This window comes from Molothrus ater, chromosome 18, assembly GCF_012460135.2.
Source record: "Molothrus ater isolate BHLD 08-10-18 breed brown headed cowbird chromosome 18, BPBGC_Mater_1.1, whole genome shotgun sequence".
Taxonomy (NCBI): domain Eukaryota; kingdom Metazoa; phylum Chordata; class Aves; order Passeriformes; family Icteridae; genus Molothrus; species Molothrus ater.
This window is the reverse complement of record NC_050495.2, coordinates 6,501,146-6,523,475: the sequence shown is the minus strand read 5'-3', so window position 1 is coordinate 6,523,475 and position 22,330 is coordinate 6,501,146. Positions and strand designations below refer to the sequence as shown.

The 22,330-nt window shown below is 45.6% G+C and overlaps 1 protein-coding gene across 16 annotated transcripts in view; it reads right to left on the bottom strand.

Annotated features, from left to right (window-relative positions):
* FBRSL1 (fibrosin like 1) overlaps nt 1-21,575 on the bottom strand; it is a 503,927-nt gene extending 482,352 nt beyond the window's left edge. For 11 of the 16 annotated variants that reach the window (XM_036393046.2, XM_036393035.2, XM_036393036.2 and 8 more), the window contains exon 1: nt 20,892-21,574. In XM_036393046.2, coding sequence (XP_036248939.1) covers nt 20,892-21,185 — 294 coding nt within the window. In that variant the 5' untranslated portion in view covers nt 21,186-21,574. Of the gene's footprint in view, nt 1-20,891 lie in introns of all 16 variants that reach the window. The other 5 variants (XM_036393040.2, XM_036393050.2, XM_036393048.2 and 2 more) reach the window with 2 other exon arrangements.
* Nucleotides 21,576-22,330: the final 755 nt, after the last annotated feature.

Here is a 22,330-nt window from a genome sequence, read left to right as displayed (position 1 = left end):
GATGGAGGAAGCACAGCCCTGCCCTTTCCTGCAGTTTGCTGGGACACACTCACCAACCCACTGCCCCAGTCTGGAGAGACTGCAGCTCCTGCATCCGAGCCAGGAAATCCCAGCCACAGCTCAACTGTGCTTTTTCCAGCCCTCCTGAGAGTGAAGGGCTCAGGCTGTGTGTGATGCAAGCCCAGATTGGTCTGGCCATGCCACAGGGCTGATGACTGGCCCTGGCTGGTCAGCTCTGGCCAGAGGCCGACTCACAACCAATTAATGTGGTTTAGAAACATCTCCACCCTGCACCTACTCTCCACTGAAAGGAGAGGAAAAGAGAAATAAATAAAAAAGGAAGAAATAAATAAAAAGGCAAAGTGCACCCTGTGTTCCCACTGCATGCATTTCCCCCAGCAGTCACTGGTTGGGAAGGAAAGGCAGAATAAATCCCCTCCACAGGGGTATCCAAACTCAATTGACAGGGGAGATAAATCTGTACCCAGGAGGAAATCAAGCTCTCTCCACTACAGACCCAATATAGATTGTGTAATGAGGTGCTTCCTTGCCCACACCACCACAAACACAAGCTGCCTGCATGCAGAAAAATAAGTATATATAGTTTTCTTTAGAAATCCACCACCCATTTCACCTCCCCCTCGCTTCAAGCAGTGAAAACAGCTTCTGTCCAACTGTCACGTGAGATTTAAGCAGAAATGACAAGAAAGGCAGCTTTGTGCAACTCTCCCTGCAATTTTCCCATCTATGATGTACATGGAGAGATGGAGAATTCAACAAAATGCAGAGGAAAAAACAAAATTTCCAAGTAACAATAATACTGAACATAACACAACCCTGCCACTGACCCACAGACCAGCCACCTGCTTCTCCATATCTGGGTATTCCGCTGCTTTTTCCGGCAATTTATTGAAACCATATCAACAAAACAACTGGAATACAGTCCCAAAGGAAAGTTTTCCCCCTGATGGTCCTGTGCCACTGCAAAATCCCCTCTTTAGGCCATGATCTAGAGCTCTGACAGGGTCAAGAAGCAGTGCCCTAGCCCAGACTCCCCCTGATTCCATGTAAACACATTAATACCATGCCATGGATATAATTCTCTTGTAAAGGGGTGCAGAGCAGCCCTGGCAGCAATCATTGCAGCAGCTCCACACATAACTCTCCTGATTATCCCAGCTACAACCCTGTTAATGTGGCCCTGTGCTCTTTTTAAAGGAGTCTTTCACACACCTGCCTAAACCATGATTTCCTCATTTTGCAAGATCTAAGGCTTGTACTAGACAACCTCTCTTAGGGGTATTTAACCCACATCACAGGTTAAACAGTGCACCAGTGTGAATTCTGGGGAAGCAAATGGCTCACAGCCTTCATTATATGCATTACACAGTTTGGGTGGGTTTGGTGTTGGGTTATCAGGGTTTTTTTAATATTTTAGTTTAGATTTTGATCCACCATTGAAAAGCTTTCCAGGACACCTGCCCCAGTGGCCCATTATTATTAAAAATTCCCCTAAGCAGGTATGAAATGCCTTTGAGATTTTCTGGCTCAAAACCATGAGGGAATGACCAACGGCACAAGATGATGAGCTGTGTTTGTGGAAGGGGCTGGCAATGAAGAACAACCCACAGACACACATCCAGAAATATCTCAATGTACAATCTTGAGGAGAAATTATCTTTCAGTTTTTCATCTTTTCCCGTAGTCAAAGATTAAATATCAGTTTTGAATCTTGTCACCAAAAAGCTTTAAGACAGTGGATCCATCAGAGAGAAGCAAAAAGACATCTCCAGTTATTAGTTATAAAACCATACCCCAAGGCTACCAAGCCAATTTCCCTCTTCAAAATTCTTCAGCATCCACACAAACCTCACACCCCTCCCCAATATTCCCAATATATACACAACATCCAGAAGAGCTGGGAGGTGGTAAAAATAAAGCAGGGCTGCTCTTGGACTTGGCAGAGCTCTGGAAGAGGAGTCAGAAATCCCAAGGGCAGATGCAGGGGAAGGGCTGTGCTCTGCAGGGCACTCTGATGTGCTGCAGCAATCCTGGTGTGCTTCCAGAGCCATCAATCCATGAGCCAAGCAGGGCAGGCAGCAGGGGCTGGGAGCAGGAGGATCCTCCAGAGCAACCCACTGCCCTGCCAGGCTGCTGTCTGCACTTTCCAGCTGATTAAGCCCAAGGATTGGGGGGAATTTCACAAACTAAATCCTTAGAATACAGAAAAGGGAGGGGGAGGAGAGGACAGCAATGGCTGGAGGACGTTCCACAGCAAAAGATGCTTTTTCCTGTTAGAGCAACAAAAATTCACAGTCATTAAACAAGTGGAGAGAGGACCTTTTAGCAGGAACAGCTGAGAGACTGATTTGAGAATGAGAAAAAGACCATTTTTACAGAGTGAAAAGCTCTACCCCATGCAGCTATTTGTAGCTGGTAGAATACACTGGATTTCTTGCCTTTATCACCACAAACAAGAGGCTGTTTGTACTGTAAAGCTGCAAGTTCCACGGCCAGTACCAATGTCTGTTCCTTTATACTTCATCCCCCAATTTTATCATAAGCAAACATGCAGCTCACAGTTGCCTATAAATTTCATCCTCAAACTCTTCAGAACAAAACACCGTGTACTTTAATCTTAATGTACTCCCTATCAAAAAGATCCTGCTTGTAGGGTTTACAACTACTAAGCAGTAAAGTACCAGGAGATAAGTTATCCTTGTTTTACAGAAGAAACAGAGGGACAGAGATTAAATAACTTATCTAGAGAGGGGGGAAAGTGACGTGCCCCAATTTTCAACTCTGATTTTTCCAGCTTTGCCCCAAGCTGTGCTGAAAGTGCTTTGGAAGGGCTCTTGAGAAGCTACTGCAGCGAAAATTATTTGCAAAAATTAAATTTCACACCCAGTTTTAATAAAACTTACGCCCTGATAATTCAATAAGCAGGATGTAAGAAAACCTCACAAGTTTAAACAGCTCAGGGAATTTAAAGCTAGATGTTTGTCCACCTGCAATTATTTTAATGGAAGGCTTTATGCAAGACCAGGACACTTCACAGGTGCTGCTCCATTAAAAAAAAAAAAAATACAGTGCCATGAGTGCTCAATCCAAAAGAACAGGAGGAACAAGCAGGAGTTTACAAGCAACCTAAGACAGGTCCAACTATTTTAAGCACATAGAGGAGAGAAAGCACATTTGCTCACACACGATGTGCACCCACAGACACTTTATACTGATCATATACTAGCTGGGACATGATGGAAACCAGGGAACTCCTTCAGCTCCCCCTGGAATTGTGTAACACCAGGCAGGTGGATACAGCTGCCTCCCTGGAACCTGCCTTCAGTTTAACACGAAGCTGTCACAAGAAAATAAACATATGATTTCCTCAAAATACGTCTTCACATGCAATGTTCAATCCCTAAATCCTGAATGATTGACAAGGCATTGTTCCACAGACCCTTGAAAAGGTTATGTTTATAAAAACCTCTACCTCTCACCAAAAGAGGAAATGCTCAAGCAGTGTAAATTTGGTGTAGCAAGAAACTTGCATACAGATTAGCCCATTTATTTGTTATGATGTTGCAAGATACTGTTTTATTAGCTTAATTTGTCTTTAGCAGCACTGGAGACCAAGGTAACTACAGCTGCATTGCTGGAGCCTATATAAAAAACCCCAGCCTTTGAAAAAGCAGCTTATTATTCTTGTACTTGCAACTCAGTTTTATTTGTTTTTTAAAAAGGCTGACTTATTTGAGGGAAATGAAGCTTTAAAAAGCTGGGTGGCTGTTGGCAAATATTTTATACCATTTCTCCACTTCAAAGACTGTTCATATCAGAGATTCTACAAAGTCCACAGCACGCTAAATTGACACAAATCCCTGACAGAAACAGAGCATATGTGTAACCTACTAGGAAAATTCAGCTACCTGAATAATTAATATTTTTCAAATTAAGATTTCACTTAGCTCTCTGGGTGTCTAATATTAAAAATACTACCATTTGTTAATTTTCAGCTTCAGATCAAAATCAGAGAGCAGCCATGGAAATTTGGCACCAGAGAGGACAGAGTTTTGACACTTGCTTCAGTGAGGCACCATTTCACCCTTGGTCACTCCAAGCTGCTTCAGTCCATATTTCCTTCTTTCTTTCAGCTTTTTAAAAATTTTTCTCCTTTTACATCTCTTCTGAAATGCACTCCAGTGAGTTCCCAGCCCTCTAACAATGTGTTCTCAAAAGGTGCAGCCAAAAATGCCAATACAAATGAAATCTGTGCTGCAGCTTCTATGGAGCTGGGACCACTTTACATCGTCTTGTCTGATATTAAAAACAAACAACCAAAAAAACACCAACCTACAAGAGTGAGCCATCTTGTTTCTTTCAAGTCTGAAGAAGCTTTGAGAGTGCAAAAACAAAGCAGCTAACAGTAATGAGTTACACAGAACCCCTCATCCATGTGTTTTGCTTCCAAGGGAGCAAGACGAAAACGCAACATCAGATCCACATGAAATTCTGCACCTAATCTGCAAACCAGTTACCATGACTGCACATGCAAATTGGTCAGATAAAAGCCAGTCAGAGGAATAATTGGCTATTTGGAGGTACAAAATGACTAATTTATCACAGCCACCACATAAGTGGGTTTTTTTTCCTTCTGCTTCATAATTGCTCCACTTAATTCTCCAAGTCCAACCTGGTATTTCAGATGCAATATGGTACAGTAAGTGCCAGAACAGATCCAGATCCATCCAGATCTCCACCACTCCTGTGACACAGGTCCAGACTTTCATCTGTGCCCCACAGTTCCTGGCAGGAAGTCAAGGCACAATTCTAAAGGTGACTGTAAAAAACCATCCATGCCCAGCAGCCTTGAACACCTCTCAGTAGGAACTGTGTGACCTCTGCAGAAGCCTGAGAAGCCACCAGTGCTGAAAACTTCAGTGAGGGCTGCATCTCTGTGGTGTCACCAACACCACTTGGGAGCCTGAACCTCCTGAACAAAGAATCTCCAATGACCAACCTTGAGCATCATTTTCCTGATGCTGTTCAGACTGTGCTTTCTGTAACTCGTAAATTTGCACAACTCTCATTTTCCCACCTAGCAAAAATTTAGCACAAATATCAAACCCCATCAGCACCCAGTCTTCCAGTAACTACAACCCACTACAGCTTCATTCTAGGTGCTCACAAGTAAGGCAGGAGCAGAGCATTATTATTTCTGTCCTCATCCAGGAGGTGATTGGGCATCAGTGACAAATTATGTCCTTTATTGGCAAACACAAAGACCAGACAGCTTCAACTTTAATGCCTCTTCTGCCTACTAAGATACCAACTATTCCTGCTGGAAGTATCGGTAACTTTCTTTTAATACCTTCTTCCTGGGGTATGAAATTAATTCAACTAAGGCAGAATTGTAAAAGAATACAGAAGGCAGAGCAGAACAGATCTGTATAAAATCTGACACTGCAATGCTTAGACTTCAAGGATGCCATGGCATCAAGCTTTCTAATAAACACTTCATTCAAGCAGGAAAGCCAGCCTTAAATATTCTCTCCTTTAGGCACAGAGCAAATGGATCAGTTGCTAGTAATTATCTGTTTTCCCTGTACTTCAGACACTACCATCTGTGAATTGAGCCTAATATCTTGACACAGTAATTGTGAAGTCTTACATGGGAGCAGATACACCACTCATTCCTTCTGAGGTTTATAACAAAACACCATCCTCTGCATACTTTTAGCCCAATAAAAAAAGCATATCAGCCTCCTTCCTGCATAGAACTGTACCTCTCACACCAAACCAACAGCTGCAGGTAGGATGCAAAAGTACATTTGTATGTACAAAACTGTAAAGGAAACCTGGGCAAAAAGACAGTCCTGTGCTCAAAACTATCTCATTATGAGATTACCAAGGCAAGTTTGTGGGGTTTTATGGTTAATTTTCAAGTCCACCTTGTCCTCATTGGATCAGGGAGTCCGTGGTGTAACCAAGTGCTCTTTCTCTTGCAGCTGGGGCCAAGAAAGCCCCTGGCTCCTCACAGGTTTCTCCCTGCTCTTCTGGCAGGTGCCTCCCCATTGCTCCTTGTGCTCTCTGATGACTCCGTGTGTGCTGCTGGAGAAGGGATTTGGTGTGCTCAGGCTCAGAAGGAAAAAGCCTCTGCCCAGATGTGCTAATCCCCTGTGGCAACCACTTCACCACACATGACCTCCGATGGCAGGGCTTCACAAGGTCAATGACTGCTGTGCCACAGAGGTTACTTATGCTCACTGAAGTCTCCAATGTGCACACAAGAGGGGCCCTCCCCCTCTTTTAGAACAATTAAATGCTTTTTTATTGAGAAATTTGCACAATTTACGTGCAATTTTCTCCCCACACAGCCAAGCTCCACTAAAGCCATTTTCACACAGCAGAGCCAGCATTTAGCTGGGCTCAAACACTGATCTTATCCTCCTGACACTTTCTTCAATCCCTCTGTGGGATTACAGCTGGGAAAATGACACTGATTAGAAGAGCTCCTTCTTCCCTCACTCTGGATTTAATATCCAATACAGGCTTCTCCTTAATACAACATATGCATGGGATACAGTACAGAAAGAAAGACAGGAGGAGAAAAAAATAACAGAAGGCTAAAAAGGAAGAATTATTGCGTGAACAGAGCTACAAATGCCATTTACAGAGTGAACTGCTTTTAACTTTCTGCCATCAAAAGGGTTAGATACCTCATCCACTCTGAGCAGCCAGCCAAGCACAAAAAAGCTTGTCTCTTCTTTCTCACTGTCACATTGAAACTAATCACTGAAAACAAGGTAGAAACTGTGTTCTCAGAGCAATTAACTTGCAAGTGAGGTTTTATCTTCCCCAGTAATCCCTTCTACCCTCAGCCACTCCCCACTACCCCATATATGACCAGCTTCAGAAGCTTAACCAAGACCAGAGTCGCACCAGCACAACCATCGTTCTGCACGACCCATTTCAGCAGACTTGGAAGATGACCTGAAACACAGGAAGAACATGTAGCTGCAATCCTTCTCCAAAGGCTCTGGCCATATTTGCAGGGTTTCTTTAATCAATACACATCTGCTGTGCATGCCCTCCTCCCCTGCATCCTGCCTGCCCTGTGCCAGAAGGGCATTTGCGTGGCTGTGCAGCCAGCCAGATCAGGGAACCAGGGAATTAGTTTTCCTGGCAGCATAAACGCTAGTGCTGGCACAAGGGAGGTAATCAGGACAAGCAGCCAGGGCAGGAAAGGACCATCCCCTTCAGCAAAAACACATACTTATGTCAGATTAAAGTGGTCACAGCCCCAGCTCCCTGCTCACTCTCCCCCTGTTTCTGCAAGCGTGGGAATTACCCAGCAGCGTGGAAGATCAAGTTGTTTAGCTTTGCAAAAGGGTGTCCATCTAAGCACAGAGCTATTTTCACAGCTTGTTTCTTCTCTCACCAGCTTCTCCTCCCTTTAAAAAGCAAAAAAAAACCAATTGAATCAAGGGATTTGGATGCCATCAGTCACCGTGTTCCTGTGGCCAGGGAGGGAGCGAAGGCCACGGTGCTGGGCTGAGCACAGCAGCCCTGGGCTCCTAAATGGAAGGGTGCTAACATTTTCCTCTGGCAAGGTAAACAAACCCGGCAGTACAAAGATTGAATGACTCCATGGAACAAAAGGGAAAATAAGGTCAAACCAGGAAAAAAAAAAAAAAAAAAGGAACAAGAAGCAAAAGAGATGAGAGAGATATGACAGATACAAACACACAGAGCAAAACCCCCAAGAGGCTGCTCATTAGCTCTGAAGCTGAGCACATGGAAAAAGAGAAGAATTTACTTCTTCCTCAACTGGAATGTTTGCATAATTGTCACTTTCAATTCTACATAATTCCCCTTTCTACACATTTGTTTCATGTCTAGGCCACCATGCATGAAATAAATCCCTGTCTCAGAGCACGGCCTGTCTGTGTGACTCAGGGTGCTAAGGAGATTGGGTTTCCCGTTTATTCCTGTATTACATTCCAAGAAGGTGTGAACAATGCTGTATCAGACTTAAAATATCAACCAAACAGACATCCACCTCAGCCAGGACCACTTTGCCTAGGCAAATTTTTCAAAAACCATAAAGCTAAGTGAGCATGGTATTAGTAAAGCATTAATTAAATACCATTTTCCCCCCTCCCTCCCTGGGACACGCTCCAAGTGTTCCCAAACAAATAACTGAGTCTGAACTTTGGGGTTATTTCTTCCCCCATCCCCAATTAAAATTACATGCACTCGCTTTTGGGATAGGTTGAATTTTCTTCATAGTTAGTGCTAATACCCAGGTGCCCTATTAAAAAAGCTAAATTATAAGCTCAGATATTGAAATATCAACACTAATTAGGTCTTTTAGACACATATTTTTAGATGCTGTTTAGAAAATCTACATTAAAAAGAGCAGGGGCAAAGAATGAACTTTCAAAATTAAAAGGAGCAGCACTGGGTAATTAGGCACCCAGATTCTCATTCTTTTTTTAACAATAGAGACAAACACCATTTCAGTGGCCATAGTCTAAAGAGGACACAATATTATTTCTTTTTTGAGACTGAAGGAAGTAGAAAACAAAGTTCAAATGCTGCTAAACAGAGGTGATATTTAAAGTTCATTCAACTTGAAAGCTTGGCAATGTATCATTAGAAGAACAAGGAAGTCCAAAAACATTTTTTGTGCATCACAGCAAAGGTTTTACTTTGTAATTCAGCTGCAACCCAAATTCTGACCTCCTGAAAAGTACCTGCAAAAAGCCATTCCAAAGGTTCTAGTTTGGCAGCTGCCTGGGAAGGCAGAGCAATGGGATGCACCAGGTGGGAAAACCTCCACAGCCTATTTTTGTCCCTTTCACCAGCATCAGGAACACATTGCGAGACACCAGAATTCACTCTTTTTGAAAAGGCTTGATCCCCATGAAGACACAAAGCCAGGTGATTGTTTCCCCCATGTTTTCTCAGCTCCAGAAGCACACCAGTTCAGGTGCACAGCTGGGAGCTGTCACCATCCCCAGGGAACAGATCCCCATGGTGGGAAGGGACCCCACACTCTCCTCACTTTCTGCTCCCTCACATCAAAGTATCAGTCTTGCATCATGAATAATCTCCTCCTAACTCAAAAGAAGTACTGGAATGCTCCAGTAAAATTGGTAAAAGAAGCTACACTTTGCATTTATCCCCCATGTCTGTATTCTTACTGCATGTTTTATGTGTCTGGCTTTATGCTTTAGGCACAGACCCATTATTCCTACAGTATTCAGCAGAGACTCAGTGAATAATCACATTCTGCTTATGTTCATAACACTGTAAAGGTAATACTGGGAAAAAACACCAGTGACTTCATCTGTTAAACACATATAAACAGGGAATGGGAATTTTAACACACACAAGCACAAAAGGAGGAAGACATGAAAGAACAAGGAGAATTAATTTTGCATTTGAGACAAAAATCTATTCTCTCTCTTCAGTAGCTGCTCCTTTTTGTCCAGGTAAGTGCACTGAACAGTGAAAATTCACCTGCAGGTAACTAGCAGATAATCAGAAATACACAGAACAAACCAAGGAGCACCCCAAGGGAAGACAAGCTTTATTTGCCTGCAGGAAACACCACAAGCTGCCCGTTCACCAGCCCTGATGCTGACACATGCTCTGCATTACAGCATCTCACCACACTGCTCAAGACCACCCCAGGTGCTGACCCCATCCCATGCCACAGGAGGACAGCAAACCTAATTAATTCCATTTTGGAATGGCCAGCACATTGTACTTAAGACAGATAAACACTCACAGGTCATGCTCTGTCCTTTTTTAGGTCAAATGAGTATCTTTGCAGGTTGTATCAACCTTACAATTATCATCAAACATGGCCCTGTCTGGGCCACACAGCTCCATGCCAAACCTCCACTGCAAACGTGCCACCAGGCGTGGTGTAGATTGCAGACACCATATCAGCAAACAGCTATTTAGTAGCAGTCACAGTTAGCTGACCTTCAGGCAGAAACTCAGTAACCTGATGATGATGACATTGCTGGCCCTGAATTGTCTGCAGCATTTATTTTGGCAGCGGCAGAGAAAATGCACGGATACGTTTTGAGCAGGAAGCGCTGGTCAGGAAGGCAGAGCCCGAGAGCCAGGCTTGAGCAGCCTCCCCTGGAAGCCACACACTCCACCTGAGCAGCACAGCACGTCACAAGACTCACAGGAAATAATATTAATAACCTCACAGTCCAGGAGCATGGCTGGCCTCAGAGCTGTGCCACAAGAGCTACAGTGTCTGGAGACCAGAAACTTGATAATTACAAAACCCTGAGCATCTCCTGGGCAGAGGAGAACCAGGCAACACACTCAGAGACTCCACAACCCATCCATGTGTTTCTCAGGACATAACACAGCTGAAAGTAAGAAACCAAAGATGCTTTCTCTGGAAATGGTTTACAGCTTGTGTAAACCAATTCCTTTTTTCTTTTTTTTTTTTAAACCCAACTTCAAAAATAATTCTTGGGAACCTACCAAGCAAACCAACTGCATATAGCTGTTTGTCTGAGGTGTCACCTGGGAGTTTACATTAGTTTGCACAGGCCCAGTTACAGCAGTTCCATAACCTTTGGTTTGGAAACAGCCTGTCCTACATATGCCAAAACATTTTCTAACCAGGGTAAACGAGCTTGATGTTAACATGGGGCTCCTCTATCCAACAGCTGCTAAAAAGAGCATCTTTCCTCACAAAAAGCCTAGAAGTTGTATAGGTGACTTAGTAATGAACACAGGAACATTTTCTGATTGAGCCCTGCAATAACTTTTGCCTAGATGCAGCTAAAATTCTAATTTCAAAGTCACACCTCTGTGTGACAGCATCTTCCAGCAATGTGGAAGAAAAGTCAGATATGAGTATGAAAAAGCTGTGTGAAACCAAGTTCCAGACCCTGTGCAGCCCAGAGGCTCTCACTCATGTTTCATCACCCCTCTTCCCACCACAGACAACACTGGAAACACCAGTGCCTGTGTCCCTCCTGCACAAGTCCCACTGACCCTGCAGCCACCTCCACAGCCATGGACAGGAGCTGGGACACAGCTCAGCTCCACACTGCCAGGGAACAGGCTGGAACAAACCCCCACTGCTGCCAAACCCACCCCAGGGGCTGCCCAGGGAGTGGGAACAGGGCTCCAAGGGAGTTATCAGTTTGTCTGATGTAATCAACAACACTGCCATGTGCACACTGACACCAATGTACAGATCTCCGTGGAGTTTGATGGATGAGGTGATGGCAGGCAAGTTATAAAATCCATCTGCTTGGAAAACCATTGTCATTTTCAGCTAAAAATCGCACCAGCAAACTCACATCACAACTTTGTACTATTCAGTGCCAAATTAGAATACCAGACTACGTGATGGTGTTCTTTCCTGGGCAGATCTTGCAAAATATCCACTAACTCAACACTAATAGCAGTATGACAGGTTTTTTTTTCCTTTTTTTAAATGCACCAAGTGCTTTAGTTAAGCCTGAAAAAAAAATGGAAGGCAGTTTTTGCCTATCTTGCAACAAAACCTCTCTTGAGATATGTCTGTTCTGCAGCAGGAGAGTTTCCTAGTAAATGCATGAATGAGTGCTGCTAAGAGAAGCAAGATTATAAATCCAGAGCATCAGTAAGGACTGATGAAGCTTAGGAGAACTTAAGAAGCCTGAAGTCGAGGCTTGTATTTTAGCTCTGAGAGGAGAACTAGAGCTCAGGAAAATCTCAGGCTGCATTTGCACCACCAGCAGAGCCCAGAGCAGGACATGCCACAGGAAAGGCTCTCCCACAGCTGGCGTGGGGCAGAGGAGAAACATTTCCCTAGGAGTTTGTACATGGAGATTTTGACATCAGAGGCTCTCCCATCACCTCCTGGTGATGCACAGACAGCACTCACGTCAGGGTTGAGGCAGTTCCAACACGTCACAGGGGTGACAGGAGTTTCCCTGAGTGGCACCTCCAGCTCCCAGCAGTGGCACGGCCAGGGTGACACAGGCACTGATGAAAGGACTTGCCCAGAGCTCCGTGAGAGGAAACTTGTGGCGGAGTCAGAAAGAAAACCCCGTTATCTCAACTTCCGGACCCCTGTGCTTAACCGCCAGACCACAAAACACTTTTATTGTAGGATAACATTTCAACAAATAGCTGTTTTCTCTTAGCACAAAACCCACTTTGCAGTTTTACTTTTAAAAATCCATTTTTACTCCAACTCCCTAGGAATTCAAGCCAGCCCTGTGACTTGGCATAAACAATTTCTCCCTCCTTTGCATGCCCCAGTTTTATTAAGTAATCCCCATAAAAGCAATTACTGAGCTTTGGACTGAAAAATAACTAGGGGAAAAAAAAAAGAGAGAGACAGCAAATTCTGCATATCTTTATTTGCATACGGATTCCCTCCCTCCCCCTTTCTAAGGGTTTTGCCATGAGGTCTTTTATGTCTCTTTCAATAATCATATAATTATATGATTCCTAAAGTACACGCTGGCAACACTTCAGGGGATTTTAGTCATTACAGGTGACAAGACTTTTCTCTCATGTCTAATGCTCGCTAGGATTTCCTTCCACTTCATTCACAGATAAGTTGAACAACCAAGAGACACCCAAAACGCTCTCACAGATAGATTTTGGGGGGATCAGCCCTTTTCCTTCTCCATTACAGATGCAAAGAAATGGGCAGAACTGAACTGGAATGAACTTCAATTGGAATGAAGCACTTTTTCAATTAAGCAGCCCATCATTTTTCCCAGGCCCCACATCCAACTATTTTAATGGCTTTCACATTTTTTCTTTACTTTTACAATCTGAAAGAAATGCCAAGGTTCCATCAAGGACTGAGAATGCCATAATTCCATTTCTTCCAATGGCTGCAAGTTATTAACAAGATGTCAAAACATCATAATTATTTTATATCAAGTATGACTGATTCCATAAACATCTCTTAGCTGCACGCCATCCTGAGTCTCACTCCCCCTGAGTGCAGGTATGTGCTCAGGCTAAATGGAGTTAAGAGGCTGCACATCCTCTTCCACAGCATTACAAGAGATATTTAAGAGCCACCAAAACATCAACAGCAATAATGCATTTTATTACCTGATGCACTTGATGTCATTGTAAGCTTTGAGACGTTGCTTTCCTTGAATCTCTTTGGGGGCTTTTGCTCCTCTCTACAAATAAGAGCTCCCAGGAAAGAAGCTGCAGCTTCAGTAAGGAAGAGGAAGGGTTAAAGGAACGAGCTTGGAGTCCTTCAGCAGTCACCCAACAGCCAGCAGCTCTGAATTACCATTTGTTTCCCAACTTGGGCTGCTCTTAACTTCAGCATCTCATCACTAAGTACAGGTTAGGTCAGGGACACCCTAGCACCAGAGTGAATCAATCTATATTTAAAATTGGGGGGGGGAAACAGCAAAGCTCCAACCAGTTACTGTCTTATTTTTCTGAAGCTAGAAAGAACATCTGTTGAAGGGCAAGGAAACACAATGATATCAAACCACAAGCACTATAAGCTTCACATTCAGACTACAGGCACAACTGCATCATGCATATGTATTTTCTGAATTCCTCTCTATGACAACCTGGGCAGAAGAGAGAGCAAGGCAGGCTGTGGGCAGAGGAGAGGAGCCCAAGCACAGCTCCTTGCCCTGCTGACCGTGCACGGCAGCCCCAAAATAGAACATTTAACTTCAAATTGCCACGTTTGCGTGGCACTATAGATAGCCAGCACAAGATTAAAAAAGCTTTGCTCTGAGCACAAAGGGAGAGACAGGAATGGTGCCATAAGCCCATGTTTTGCAGCCAGTGGCGCAGGGAAATAATTTTGATCCCTTCAATCCCCTTATCCATGCCAACCACTGACCTTGCAGATGCAACTTTTGTTCAAGTTCAGGCCCTTTTTGGCTCCAAGCAAGACAGAGCTACAAAGGAAACACTCTCCATTCATCCAGGATCATCCAAGCCCTGTGCACTCAGCTGCCCCACGCTCCTGTTAGCCAGGTAATTCTGCACTTCACATCCAGTCACTCAGTACAAAATAATTAAGCTGCAAAGGGTGACACTCACCTCTCTGCCTGCCACTGGGGCCTGGCTGGTGCAGGTGGGAGCCCCACAGCTGGTGCAGTTTGTACCTGCCCAGCTTTCACAACTCTTGCACCAGAGGAACTGGACCGACAACTCCGCACAGGTCGGTTTTGCCTGGGCGGCTCAGAGCCGGTTAACCCTCGCCTCCATGCTCAGTGTTTCTGGGTTGGGAACATAAAGACTGATTCTCCTTTCAGCATCAGAGCACTATTCTTAATAGTTCATTAGTTTTGGAAAAGAGACTATTTCTCAAGGAGATGGACCAGGGCTGGTAACACTGTGCTCCAACCCTTTTCTCTCTGAAGAGCATGGCTGGAACAATCACAGCCCCCACCACTGTGCTGAACACAGTAGAGCCAGGAGACATTTAAACAGCAAGAGCCACTTCACCTACATAAAACTCTTTTATACATTTACCATGATAAACTGGAGGCATTAAAGTGCAGTGAATTGGAAATTGTTCTCACTTAGAGCTGGATGTTCACCTACAACCAATACCAAGATGCACACCCTACGCACTGTATTTCAAATCTTTATTTTAAAAAAAACCCAAAGTGCATCAAGCAGGAAACAGCGTTTCAGTTCTGCTGATACTGTTCTCTTTCGAGTACCTGCTGCAGCACCACAAACTACACAATATTCCCTCATCCTGCACCACCAGGACAAAGCCCAGGTGCTGGAGAAGCTGAAGCAATAAGCACTTTCTGACAAGGCTGCACCCAGACAAGGTGCACACAAGTTTGGGATCTGTGTGCTTGCAAAACCTGACACATGGGAGCAGCCTGCTGTGGCTGTGCCTGGAGAATTTCACACCTCACCCAAAAAAAACAGGGAAGCAAAAGGGGGAAAAACCAAACCACCCCAAAGCCTTTCTATCAATGTGTCTCCAGCCACAGTACAGCACCTCTGCACCAAAATGAATTTTTTCACAAGTGCAGCTACGTGACCATGAGCCCTTCTGCAGAGCAAGCAGGGATCTACCAAAGAAACAACATGAAACACCAGGCTGATCTCATCCTACCCAGCTCCCTTCTTCACTGCTATTTTCCCAGAAAGTAGCATTGTGACAGTCAGTCTCATTCTGTGAAATAACTGAGATAAACAATAAAAAGTGCATCTTCTTAGCATACTGAGAGCACAGTAAAGTTTTCAGTTCTTACTAGGCATGAAGTCAAATGCACTACTGCAAGTAAACATTTATTATCTGAATGAAGTGGAACACTAGTTCTATTATGTCCTTTTTATTACAAAAAAAATCTTACCTGTGGAATACAGAGTAGCTTATTTTTTTTAAATAGTATAGATTCTAATTAATTTTAAAACTGAATATATCTTCTGAATTTCTTTGTGATGGTTGGTCTACTTGACATTTCAGCAAACTTCACCTCATGTTTTGCCCCAGGTTTCAGAATGCTCAAGAAAGCCTGAGCAGTTATATTACGGGAAACTACTTTGGAAAAATTGGTAGGATATTAAAAGGTCATCCAAAACACCCAGACAGACAGAATCAAGTGCAATTTGAGTTAAAAATGAAACCTCATGTAGGGATGAGGGTGACTCTGGAGCTTGGTTGGGATTTCCAAGCAATTTCCTCTCTTCAACACCCCTGCAGCCACTTTATGTGCACTAAAGGTGCCCTGACCTTGGCTGCAGGGATGGCCCCAGGCAGGGGCTGCACTTGCCATGGACCCCATCACTCCTTTAACCCTGGCAGGTTTCACCCATGAGACACAGAATTCCCCACCCAGCAGAAGAGCTGGATCCTTCCTCACCACTCCACCAGAGTTTGCAGGGAACACTACTCCCCCCAGCTCCTGGCCCAGCCGAGCAGATTCTTCAGGTTTTCCAGAGCTCTCCCCCTCTGCTTTAATCACCTCTGATTCCTCAACAACAACAGAGATACCTCAAGTACCTGCTTCAGACAAGATGCAAAGAAAAAAAAAAAAGAAAATCAACAGCTAGGAGAACAAATCAATGGAGACTAGCAAGCCTTCAGGAAAACCAAAAGGCATTTAGAGCCTTTAGAGCATCATCCAGAAAATCATTAGCTTTCCTGGGGTTAAAAGCACTTTTAAAGAGGAATAACTGGCCATCAGAAATGCTAGCTTGATACACCACTACTTGACAATTAAGTAGAAGGAAAGAATACTTAAATATCTAGAAACTTGTTTTAAAACATAAGGTAGCTATGGAAAAATCTAAGCTGCAAAGTAGAAAGAGAGAGAGATGGTGACAAATCAGGAGTTCCATCGCTAGGTCAGTGGAGCTAGCACAAAACCTTTGGAACAGGAAACTGCAGTTAAATACATTGGTTTTCTTATCAATGAGAGATCAGAGCAACAGTAACAGGACAGTGTACAGCACACATGTGAAAACAGCCTTATCAAGATGACAGCTGGAGAACTCATGGATTTTGTCCAGAAGCCTACTAGGAGCAATAGGCTCTCCAAACTGTGCTGCACCAGGCAGGAACAGCAGGGAAGGGGCAGTGAGAGAGCATTGCCAGAGCTCTGGATACAGACAGGGAGAGGGGGCAAAGCCTTCATGTCCCTGGGGCACAGCTGGGCCCCAGCTCGGCTTGTAAGGGCAGCATCTCCACTTCAACACCACGTGCACCGAGTCAAGGTCTGCCCCTTTTCAGCTCAGGGCTGCTTCTACACCACACTCCACACACGTCTGAGTGGGATTCTCCACAAGATTCTGTAAACAGGTTAAACATTCCTCAAAAAAACACGTGTACACACACACACACCCCTCAAGAAAGTTAAAATTTCTATTCAGGGCTCCAAAGCTTTGCTGGAATCTGTAAAAAATGATAAACAACAGCCAAAAAGAAAACACAACCCCTTGTCTTTTCAACTACTTTGGGAGAACAATTGCTCTCAAAGATCGCATTCATTAACATTCTGATGAAGTTCCCTTTTAGCGCTGTTTTTCATACTTGAAAGGAACAGCTATGATCAGAGAGAGCCCTCAACTACCGACTCACTCATTTAGATTCTCTCGCTCTGATTCACCAATCACCTTCAAGAATAATTAGCAGCTTCATCTGAACGTAATGAATATACACACATGCTCACATCCACACCATTCATTCTGGAAGGAGGGCAGAAATCCCCCTTTCCTCAGCCCTGGCACTGCACCCATCTCCTGGACAGCACCAGCACCTGGTGGCTTTTCCAGCAGCTGACAGTCTCACTGACCACCTCAAGCCAAAACTACATTTCCAGGTTAAGTCCAAAGTCGTGGTGAGTGGCTGGGTACTACAAAACCCCAAATAAAACAGCACTACACACACACATCAGCCCTAAACTGCAGGAAACCTGAGCTGGATTAATACAGGAAGATCCACGGGAAGGAAGAGAAAGGAGAAGTTTTAGCTTCTTATACACAGAAAGAGGCTGCTGTTCGTGTGTCTGTGGGGCTTTCTTTTTTACTTAATTTAAAAATATATATATATAATAATCAACTCAGTCTTTATTTGGAAGATGGTAAGATAGGAGATAAATAAGTCACAAGTATCACCACATGGTTTTCAGATGACAACTGCCAAAGGAAACATTGCCACATGAGTTAAAATACAAAATGCTTAAAATTCACACCAGAGAGCTAAAGGAGACCTCAAAGCCATCCCTCAGTATTAACCTTAACTGCTCAAAGTCCCAGTTCAACACAAAGGAAGAACACATATATTTATTCTATAAAGCACCCTTTATTTACAGGAACACCAGCAGTGAGAATTTCCTGCAGTGGGGAAGGGGAATTCACAATATGGTGAGATACAAAGAAAAACAAACCAAAAACCACCTTACCTCTCCCAAATGATTCTACCATTAAGTTCTACCTAAAACACTGAGAAATTTCACTTCCAAGGGGAAACCCAAGCCTTGGTTATTCTATTAAACATAATCAGACACCATTGTAACATCAAGAAACAAACCAACCTAGAATACCACAATAAACTACCACATATGCAACAAAAGCTCCTTTTAAGGATTAAAAAAATTAAATAAAATACTTTGTTTGTTCAGTACTGTCCCTAAGCCATACACTCACTTCTAACTTTCTTCCCCCTCATGGGCATAGAAGGTTTAAATTCTTATTTATTTTTTAAAAAGCATTACAGCAGATTTTAAATCCTCTTAAAAAACCAATGTACACCAAAATACAGATTTCCTCCAAAGCAGAAGAAAACCACCTGTTGCAGTCAAGTTCACCAGAGAACACAAGTCCACACCACACAAAATGACCTTGACATTTCACTCATTTTCATGGGTATATACTGCTTTAAAGTGCTTTTGCCTTAACCATCCCCTTGCCTTGTTGCTGCATGACATCTGCCAAACATCACCCATGGTCCAAGGCAGTGCTGCAGAGAAAAATCCACACAATATATTTTCTTCTTTTTAGTTTTACAGGGATTTAGGGAATGCACACCATCATTACCTCCAAGAACACAACCTCGAACATAACACACCTGGTTGGTGTGAAACAGGTGAATTCTGCTCACACTTTTCCCTCTGAGGTGTCAACCACCATGGCTGCAGACATGCACACGTTGTTTTCTAACTGATTTATAGTGTATATATTTGCCAACATGCTAATTTCAGGTGGTGTTCTCTTACATGTTGGTAAATAGAGTAGAAATCAGTTAATTTCAGGAAAGTGTTCCAGCACGTGTTGGTAAATATACTAGAAACAGGTTAATTTCAGGTGGTGTTCTCTGACATGTTGGTAAACATTGTAGATATCAGTTAATTTTAGGAAGCTGTTCTCGTACATGCTTGTAAATATACTAGAAATGGGTTAATTTCAGGTGGCATTGAAGTTTTTTGCAAGAATTTTAAAGCAGATCATTTTGTAAAGAATTTTTTTTTTCTTTTTAAAGAAAAACCAGAAGTGCTTCCACAAACAGTACCTTGGGGTGGCAGATATTTAAGGTCACTTTTTACCCTTGTGTACCTTATTATCAAGGTTTGGCTGATTCAATAACAAGGCTCTCCCCATCTGAAAAGCCCAGAGTTTTCCCCATCAGCCTGGAGGGACTGCACTATCATTTGAATTCTATTTCCTGATAATGTGCTCATCATGGTAGAAAATTTCTGTAGGAAAATGAATTTTACTTTCTTCCCTGACAGCTCAGTAGAGACTCAGGGGTTTAATTGGACCTATCTGCTGATGCATATTTGACTAAGAGCATGCCCAAGAAAAAAAAAAAAAAATAAGGTTATACAGACAGGTCTAGGGCTTGGTTTAGAGGCACAGGCGAGCAGATTGCTCACTCATTATCAGTTCTGCATACACAAAGTAGTCAGCTTTCCTGTCAGGACAACACCCCACGAATGACAGCACAAAAAGCCAAAAAACAGCCATCACCAAGCTAACACAAACCTTCTTGCCTCTCCAGCACCTGCACACCCAGAGCTGCTCAGGGCTGAACGTCCCTGCTGAGCCGAACCCCTGGCTCCCCCAGCCAGGGTCCTGCCACCAGGGCAGATGGCCAAGGCCACCTCTGACACCTCCACGGGCACACAGGGACCATCTCTGGGACTCTGAGGAGTTGGTCCTACAGGCAAAGAACTCCAGACAAACACGGTGCCACCAGAGGCCTGCGTGGCAGGAGGGGTGGGCTGGGGAGCAGCGAAGCCCAGGAACAAAATGGGACCTCAGAGTCTGAGCCAAAGACATTAAAGATCCCAGGGCAAATCAGAGAATTCATTAGCCCACGAAGAGCTCTTCACTGCTCTAACACAGGTTAACAGACACACAAGTGGCAGGAAATCCAAAGCAGGGAGAGCACCCAAAACTTTGCCCACGTTTCCACCATGGTGGGTCAAAGAAAGTGGGCAAAAGCACCAGAATTGCTCATATTTACTGGGAATTCAAGTTCTTACACCCAACAAGCAACTTGTGAGGTGCTTCCTCTCGACAACTCACTTCTTCCAACTGTACACAAACAGAACAAAAATCAAAAGCTAAAGTCATAGTTTGTCAATGCCCCTCTGAAAATATTAAATTTCCTGCTCTGCTTAACTTAGCTCAGACAAGGCAGGCAGTATTTGCTCAGCAAATATTGTTTGTAATAAGTTAGACAAGCAATATTTTTTGCCAGCCTATTAACACCAGAAAAATATGTACAGTCAACAAGAGATGAAGAATTTGTTCAATTACTTCAAAAATGGGAATTACAACCGAGGGATTATTATCCATTTAAACATCTCTTTTCCACAAAATGTCAAACACTAGCCATTTGCTAACAATCTCCGGAGACAGATAAAGTAACATTTTGGCAATGCAAACACAAACTCCCGAGCTGGAGGAGGGGGGAGCGGGAGGAAGGAGGGCGGGAGGGGGGAAGCTCCACCATTCACAACAATGCCGGACCATCCCAACACGCCAGGAATATTTTGCAGCCAATTAAAACCCCAAACAAACACTGGACTTGCCCGAAGTGATGGCGAACACCGGCCGGAGCCGGGCAGAGGAGGGGACCGGGGGAGGGAAGCAGCAAGGAGAACGGGGGGCAGCAAGTTGCCAGCGGATCACCGGGGCTGGCCCGGCACCCTCCTGACCGCAGCCCCGGGATCCCCCCGGGGCTGACATCAGGATTAATGCACGTTAATTGCTATTTGCAAAATTCAGCAGCCTGAAAGCGCCGCGCTTCCTTTCTCAAATCCTTTTTTTTTTTTTTTTTTTCTTCTTCCCCCCGTTCCTTTTCCCTTCCAACCCCCTCCCCGCCGCCCCAGCCCCCGCCCCGCGGGAGGGCAGAGCCCCCCGGCCCCCGGCGCTCTTACCTCCAGCGCTTCCAGGGTGTTGAAGCTGGCGATGGCGAAGCCATCGATCAGATCCTCTTCCTGGGAGCTGGACTCGCGGCGGCGGCGGCGCGGGGGCCGAGCGGCGCGGGCGGCGGGCGGCGGGCCCCGCGGGGCGGTGCAGTTCTGGCCGCCGTTCTCCTTGCCGGGGCTCGGCTCCTTCTCGGAGCCCGACGAAGGGCTCTGGTTCCGCGGGTCGCGGGCCGCCGCCTCCCGCCGCCGCACGCGGTCCCGCTGCGACCTCGACCTCCGGCTCTGCCGGATTTTCCCATCCATCGCCGAAGAAGAAGCAAATTAAAAAAATTTAAAAATAAAAATAATAATAATAATTAAAAAAAAAATTAAAAAATGAAAATGAGAAGGCCAGGAGCGAGGGGGGGGGTGGGTGGGAGTGGGGGGGGCGCGGGGGGGAAGAGAAAAGTCGCCCCCCTCCAACTCACCGCTTCCCCTCTCCAAACCCCGGAGCCCTTAAAAAATAATAGTAATAATTAAAAAAAAAATCAACAACAACAACAAAAAAATCCTGCTGTTCAGAGCCTCGGATCCAGGGCGATGATAATCCACAGAGCAAGGCTGGGTGGCGGTGGCGGTGGGGCGAGCGGCACACACACACACAAAAAATATTAAATCCACGGAATGACCTTGACAAATTTCCACCCCCCGCCTCCCCCCACCCCCCAAAAAAAGCAACGACGGGAAGAGGAGGGGAGGAAAAAAAAAAAAAAAAAAAAAAAAAGAGAAGGGGGGGAAGATTTATCTGGATCAGGACGAGGACACCTCGGATTCACTCGGCGCGGAGGAGAGAGGCAGATCCAGGAGGCTCGACCCAGCTCGGGATAATCCAGGCGCGGCGCCCCCTCCCCGGGGGCAGCGCCGCTCCGGGGCCCCGCTCCGGCCGCCGCGCACCGCCGGGGGGGCCGCCGCCGCCGCCGCGCTCGCCGCCCAACTTTCTTGCCGCGGAACGAGCGAGACAATCCCTGGGCAGCCCCCGCCGCCGCCCGCCGCCGCCGCCGCCGCCCGCCGCCGCCGCCGACCCCTCCTCGCCGGGCGCCGCCGGCGGCTCGCAGCCCCCCGCCGGCGCGGCGCGGCGCCCCCGCCGCCGCCGCCCGCTGCCGGATGGCGCTCGCCCGCCCGCCCCAGCCCGGCCGCCCGCGGCGCGGCGCAGCCCCGGCCCCCAGAAGCCGCTCAGTCGGCGCTGCCCGGATGCCGCCCCATTCTCCCCGAGCTGGGACGCGGCGCTAGCACCGCCCGGCCGGCCGCGCATGAGCAGGGCTGCCAGCTGCGCGTCATTCCCCGGCGCAGGCCCGGCCGTGCCCCCGGCCCCCCCCCTTCCTCCTCCTCCTTCCCGCCCCGCCGCCGCCTCCCCTCCCTCCCCTCAGCGCGGGCCGGGGGCGCCGGCGCCCGCCCCAGCCCCCGGGAAA